At 38.7% G+C, this 7,759-nt stretch overlaps 1 protein-coding gene across 1 annotated transcript; it reads left to right on the top strand.

Annotated features, from left to right (window-relative positions):
- The first annotated feature begins 2,785 nt into the window (after positions 1-2,785).
- On the top strand, positions 2,786-6,879 carry LOC120359216 (uncharacterized protein K02A2.6-like). The gene is made up of 2 exons (XM_039456023.1): positions 2,786-3,418; positions 3,529-6,879. Exons 1-2 carry the CDS (start codon positions 2,786-2,788, stop codon positions 6,877-6,879), a joined length of 3,984 nt encoding a protein of 1,327 aa, XP_039311957.1.
- Positions 6,880-7,759: the final 880 nt, after the last annotated feature.

Raw genomic sequence — 7,759 nt, 5'->3', positions numbered from 1 at the left:
TTGGGTTAGAGCAAGCAGGATAATGTTATTGTTATTTCTCTACTTAGAGAAAATTTTACAAGTTTGCTGGAAGAAAGAGTGTACAAACGTCGAGTTGGTACGAAAAAGACGTACTATCGCTTGCGTAAAGTTTTAGAACCCGGGAAATGGCAAAAAGTAATTACAGACAAGTTTTGGCAAGTTACGCGCATGAAATGTGCATTTAAATTCAAAAATCATTACATTTCTGCAGATGCTGAACTTGGCGTCATCAATGGTAAGATAAATTATACTAATAAAAATAACTAAGTTAAGCAAAATTATATTCTAATTATACTCTACTATTTAATTGTTCAAAAATGTATTCGTTATTTTTCTTTATTGTTTCTTATTCATATCTTAACGTTAAGATAACATTGATTGTTGTTGTTTTTTTCAAAGATTTGATAAGTTCCAGTCTTGAAGCTTTCGTGGCCATTACTATTGTTAACCGAGAGGGTTTTCGGATGGATGCCACGTGCGTGTTGGGCACTTTGCCGACGTTTCGCAAACATTGCAGCTTGCATCATCAGAGCTGAGAGCTCCGATATTGAGCTCCCTTCAGTTGTGGTGGTGCTTATATATCCCCGTTGCGCCCGGTGGGGGTTGGGGTGGGGAGTTTGACTTGGTCAGCCAATCTGCTATATCGCGCAGAAAATGCACACGTATTAATGGAAGAGGGGGACTCAGAGCCTCCTGATTTATATAGTTCTGCTGTTCTACGTACAGCAAAATCAGAAGCGACAATAAAAGATTACGTAGATCCAGATGTTTTTAAAGCATGGTTACTCTAAAATTTGGTACTCTTGGTTACTCTAAAATTTTTATCTTTGCATAATATAATACATAATATTGGATTGGATCCTTTTTTTATTCATTACTGGAGTAATCATCAACTATACGTTTACAAAAGATACGCTACGGAAAATAATGCATGTGTATTTGTTGATGCAACGGGCAGTATCAACAAAAAACTACATAAGGCTTATGGATCGACATCCAAACACATATTTTTATATATCTGTGTCATCAATTGTAGCAATGGACAATTTTCCAGTAAAGCGAAACTCATAATGCTAAATCGATACACTTTTTTGGCAGAACGGGTACGTTCTGGTGCACTGGTACCCAAAGAAGTAGTATGCGACTTTTCAAAAGCATTATTAATTGCCATTACTTGCGTTTTTACTAATTATTCCAATATAGAAGATTACGCGGATTCTTATAAAAATTTTAGTTTACCAAAATGTTATATTAGAATTGACGTCGCCCATTTTATAATTCCAATTTTTTTTAATTATTAAATAAAAGAATAAAAACGTTTTACCTACACGCCATTGGTCAACTGATACTTTGCAGAAATATTGAAAATGTAAAAGATATAATTAAATCTATTTTTACTATAGCATTATCGGAAACCGATGGAAATTTGGTAAATGGCAATCCTATATAATGTGAAAAAACATGCATTAAGCTAATAAACTTAATGACAAATAATGAATTAGAATTAGAAAATTTTGTTAATAGCATCGATCATAGCACTAAAGACAAAATTGAAAACAAAGAAAATGATATAGATTTTATTAATCCATTTGAAAACTCGTGAACTATGTGGGTTAAAGAAATTTTAAGTGATGTTAATTCACCAATTTTGTTGAATAGAGGCGATAGAATCAATCCATATTATTTCTGCAACTAACTGAATAATCTTATAATTGATATCCGATTGTTACCACTTTGGACCAATATTTATATAGATAAATTTGGTTACGGTCGCATACCTGGTTCCAGCGCACCCGTTGAAAGCAAATTCAACAAACTAAAATCTTTGTTATTAAAAGATTGTCCATTGATGCGTGTTGATTCTTTTGTACAAAAACATGTAAATTATTTACATGGAATAACAAAAATTATTGATGCACAAAACAATGACGATATTACATCTGTTCATGCCAAAGACGCACCGATGACTTCTATGCCTCTTAAAGAGCCTGATATTATGAATTATATCCATGTTCATATAATTCATGCCCTGCATGTCAAAATAATGACCAAGCAACAAGTGCACATATTTGCTTTTTATGTAAAAAAAATGTACATGCATTGCCTGAGTGTTCTGTACCGTTTAGAGATGCTGAAGAAGGTTATGGTCAACTTCGCATATGTATAATGTGCAAAAATATAGATCAACATCAAAGATATTGTATCAAGTCATGAAATCGAGAATTGGCGTAAATTAGGAACAGAATCTAATAAAACTATGCATTATATCTCGGTAGTAAACATAAAATAATAAACATAAAATAGTTGATTCTTTGACTTGTAAAAAAGCAATAATAATACCTGTTAGGATATTCGGTATTGCGCGCCGTTAGTGAATAGGAATAGGAACACTAGAGGCGTGACCGAAGCCCGCGAGAGCGCTGCGGGCGGTTTTGTCCCCGCGGCATCAGAGAGAGTGACTTCCGTTACGCGTGTCGCGAAGTAGCGCACATGTATTTAAGGCAAGGAAATATATCTTATATTCGATAAGAATAAATACGCTGTGCCAATTTCTGAACCCCTCCTCGGGCCCACGGAAGCACGAAAACTACAACAAGTGGCGACGAGGATGCTGAGAGAATAAAACAGTAATAATTACAAGGAGAAGAAAGTTAATACGCCATAACCTCGATCGACCGCGTGGCTAACTACATACTGCTTACTATATACACGTACGGTACGGCAAGGGATCGCTACAAAGATCAACTGAGGTATCAAAACCACAATGCCTACAAACGCAGGGCAAGAAACAGCAGCTACAACTGCAATTCCAAATTCATTTACGATTGAAGCATTCGATGCGAATGGTACTACGTGGCGCAGGTGGTTGCAGAGACTACTCGGGGCATTCAAGATTTTTAACATTACGGGAGATGCACGAGTGCTATATTTATTACATTATGTGGGCTCTGCAGCGTTCGATATCCTATGCGATCGATTAGATCCGGAGGATCCATTCGATCAATCATTCGAGCTGCTGACGGCAAAGCTGGAGGAATTCTACGCCCCACCCCCGTTGGAAATTGCGGAAAATTTTAAATTCCACCAACGAAGGCAAGTGGAAGGGGAGACGGTGCAACAGTTTGCAGCAGCCTTGCACAAATTAAGCATACACTGCAAGTTCGGAGATTACTTAAAAACGGCTTTACGCAACCAGTTGGTATTCGGCCTGGCAAGCAAAAAGACGCAAACCCGGTTACTGGAGAAGAAGGACCTGACGTACGATGAAGCCCTCAAAATTGCAACAACGATGGAGCTATCAGAAAAAGGTTCGGAATCGTTACAGGAGGCGGTGGTAAGGAACGCCACTTCCGTGGAACTCCTACAATCGGGTAAGAAGTCGACGCGGAAGGCGCCGGTGGGAAGCACACAAAGCCGGGTAGCAAGAAAACTGCGTTTAACAATAATAATAATAATTACTCTAAGAATGCGACTAATACGGGAAAAAAATTTAATGCTAATGTTAAGGCGAATATACAAAATATACAATGTTACAGATGCGGCAAAGCTCATTTAGCTTCACAATGTACCCTCAACCGGGAGATACGCTGTACAAGTTGTGGTGTGAAGAGACATTTGAAACGTGTTTGCTTTAAAGAAAAAGAGCAAACGAACCAACTGGAGGAGGTTCTCTCTTTAGAACAACAGCAATACAGGGACAAATTTACAAGTACGTTGAACGTGGATGGAAAACTAGTCCAATTCGAAGTAGATAGCGGTTCGGGAGTCACCGTAATGAGTGAAGGTGATGTACATGCCCTGTTTCCAAACTCAGTCATACATCCAACCGATTTAAACCTACTTGCGTATTGTAAAACGTTAGTTCAGATAAAAGGTTATATTACAGTATTAGTAAAATGTAATCGAATTCAAAAGAAACTAAATATTTACATTTCGGAAATTGAACGGAAACCTTTATTAGGCAGGGAATGGATCCGTCAATTAAAAGCGCCGAGAGGTGTGTACGATTTTCTGGAGTGCAGTGCATTAGAAATAGATAACCGTGGAAATAGCCATACGAAATTGAAATGCATCCTAGAAAAATACGAAGAATTAGGATCGGATACGTGGACGAAAATAGTAGGGGTACAGGCTAATCTAACGTTACGACCAAATGTTAAACCCATATTTTTAAAAGCGCGGTCAGTTCCTTTTAAATTGACTCCATTAGTCGATAAAGCCATAGACGAATTGGTTAAAGTAGGAGTGTTAACTAAAACGGAAACAGCCGAGTGGGCAACGCCTATCGTGCCCATTCTAAAAGCGGATGGAACGGTACGGATCTGTGGCGATTATAAATCCACCGTGAATCCGCAGTTGGTGGTAGACGACCACCCATTACCAACTACGGATGAATTATTTGCGAAATTATCGGGTGGCAAAAGATTCTCAAAGATAGATCTACGGCAAGCGTACTTACAACTGGAGATGAATTCAGAGAGTAGCAAGGTATTAACCTTAAATACGCATAAAGGACTATTTTTAGTAAATAGATTAATGTATGGAATCGCATCGGCTCCTGCAATATGGCAGAGAACGATCGAACAAATTTTACAGGGCATACCCGGAGTAGCGGTATTTCTCGATGATATCGTGATTACGGGCGAAACGGATTACGTGCATTTACAACGCTTAGAAATTGTTTTACATAGATTACGAGATCGCAACATAAGAATAAACTTAAGGAAATCAACGTTTTTTGCAGAAAATGTGAAATATTGCGGATACATATTGTCAGAGAAAGGAATACAAAAAGACAGGTCAAAAATGGAGGCAATTGTAAAAATGCCGCGTCCGCGAAATGTGGCCGAAGTTCGTACATTCATAGCAATGATAAATTATTATAGCAGATTTATACGAAATCTGAGTTCTATCTTACACCCGTTGAATAAATTACTACATAAAAACACAGCATTTAGTTGGGCTACAGCACAAGAGGAAGCTTTTAAGAAAGCTAAGGAAGCGTTTCTAGGAGAGGAAATCCTAGCGCATTACAACCCGAAATTACCATTAATATTAGCCACGGACGCGAGTAAATACGGAGTAGGGGCGGTATTATCCCAACCACATCCGGACGGTGCAGAAAGAGTTCTTCAATACGCGTCACAAACCCTATCTAGTACACAGCAAAAATACGCGCAAATCGACAAGGAAGCCTATAGCATAGTTTTCGGGGTGAAACGGTTTCATCAGTATTTATACGGAAATAAATTCACACTACTGACAGATCATAAACCTTTAGTTCAAATATTTGCACCTTCAAAAAAATTACCGGTGTACAGTGCTATGCGCATGCAGCACTACGCTATATTTTTACAAGGGTTTCAATACAACATTAAGTACAGGAAATCTTCAGATCATAGTAATGCTGATTGTTTATCGCGATTACCCATAACAGGGGATACATTACAACAGGATGTAGTGGACGCATTTCAATTAAGTATAGTAGAAACATTGCCGGTTACGGCAGAAAGAATCGCGAGGGAAACAGAGAAAGATTCGGGGTTACAATCCTTATTACACGCACTGCAATCCGGAGAACGTTTACAATCCTCAGAACGTTTTAATTTAGACCAGGAAGAATTCAGTCTTCAAAACAATGTAATACTACGCGGGCACAGAGTAGTAATTCCGCAAGCGTTACGCGCATTGATATTAAAAGAATTACACGTAGGGCATTTCGGGATAAACCGAATGAAAACACTAGCGAGAGGTTACTGTTGGTGGCCGGGAATAGATGCAGATATACAAATGTTAACGGAGAACTGCGCTCCATGCAATGCAAATAAAAATAATCCGCCTAAAGAAAAGCAACATTTTTGGGAACCGTCTACAGGCCCAATGCATAGAGTACATGCGGATTTTGCGGGACCATTTTTAGGGCATTGGTTTTTCGTACTGGTGGACGCTTATTCGAAGTGGCCGGAGGTCCACATACCCAAAAACATTACAGCAGAAACAGTCGTTAGCAAATGCAAGGATATTTTTGCGTCGTATGGTGTACCGCAAGTATTTGTTACAGATAATGGTAGAACTTTTACGTCGGCGAAATTTACAGGATTTTTAGAACACAATGGCGTTAAGTTCAAACACACTGCTCCTTACAACCCTGCTACAAATGGTCAAGCAGAGCGCTTTATACAGACGTTGAAAAATGCTTTGCGCCGTTCCGGAGCAAACGAAACCAATGTAAAAGAAAAATTAAGTCACATTCTACTACAATATAGATGTACACCGCATACAGCGACGAACGTGTCGCCTGCGGAATTATTTTTAGGTCGTAAGATATGTACACGGTTAGATGCTATTTTTCCAAAGAAGGCGAGTAACAAATGCATAGGAAGCAATAAGGATATACAAGCTAAATCATTTAAGAAGGGTGCGAGAGTAGCATGTAGAAATTATGTTGGTAAAATAAAATGGAAATTCGGTACGGTTATCGCGCAAACAGGGAAATTACATTATAAGGTGCGTCTGGATGATGACAGAGAGTGGACTCGGCATGTAAATCAATTACGTAAAATTGGAGAACTTACTCCTGCCATAGAGTTACCCCAAGCAGAGAATTGGTACGACTCAGATGCAGAGGAAGGAGGCGTGAGTCACGGCGATGTAGAATACGCCGATAATACAAATAGAAATAAGGAACTACAAAACGTTTCAAATGATATCCCGAAGCACCCACAGCTGTCGTTTAAGACGCCGGAAAAAGCGCAGGAGGACGTAAGCGTACGCCCTCAAGAAATTCAAGTATCGGCTGGCAGCCCGCGAGGTGAGCCAGAACAAAGAGAGATGCGGAGATCGGCTAGGAAGCAATAACCTCCCGATTTCTATGAGAAGGCTTAAAAGTTAGGCATACCTTTTGCTTCATTAGAGAAAAGAGGGTGTTAGGATATTCGGTATTGCGCGCCGTTAGTAAATAGGAATAGGAACACTAGAGGCGTGACCGAAGCCCGCGAGAGCGCTGCGGGCGGTTTTGTCCCCGCGGCATCAGAGAGAGTGACTTCCGTTACGCGTGTCGCGAAGTAGCGCACATATATTTAAGGCGAGGAAATATATCTTATATTCGATAAGAATAAATACGCTGTGCCAATTTCTGAACCCCTCCTCGGGCCCACGGAAGCACAAAAACTACAACAATACCCATTGTAAAAAATGGCAATAATTTATCTATAAGATCTTTAAAAATAGATGATGATAACTACACTATCTCTAATACATGTGCATTTGATAGTATCTTTCAAATATTACTGGCAGCAGGACACAAATCAGATAACATTCGAACAAATAGCATAAATAAAATAGCAGAAACCAATTTATTTTTTAAATTAATCGATAATACTATAAATAAAGGTATTCGGCATTTATTTATATAAATTACGCGCGCAGATACTTTTGCAAATTTTCCCATTTGCTAACGTCGGTGATTGCAAGTATGTAAACTGTGAGACAAATGTCGGGTATTCAGTTGGCATACTTTTTAAAGACATACACCAAGTTTCGAAGAAACATCTCATTGTAACTCTGGTTGTGAGGTACGGCACAAAAAGTTGCCTGTAATACAAATTGAAGAATCAAAAATCATTCAAGACAATTTTGATGAATTATAACGAAGAGCGTTTCTTTGGAAGGGGAACATCCATGTTCAAAAAACTGTCCTAGATTTGAAGAAACCACTTTATCTGCAACAGGTATTATT

Source organism: Solenopsis invicta, chromosome 12 (assembly GCF_016802725.1).
Source record: "Solenopsis invicta isolate M01_SB chromosome 12, UNIL_Sinv_3.0, whole genome shotgun sequence".
NCBI classification, from domain to species: Eukaryota; Metazoa; Arthropoda; class Insecta; order Hymenoptera; family Formicidae; genus Solenopsis; species Solenopsis invicta.
Note: the sequence above shows the minus strand (reverse complement) of the source record. Positions and strands in the feature narration are given on the sequence as shown.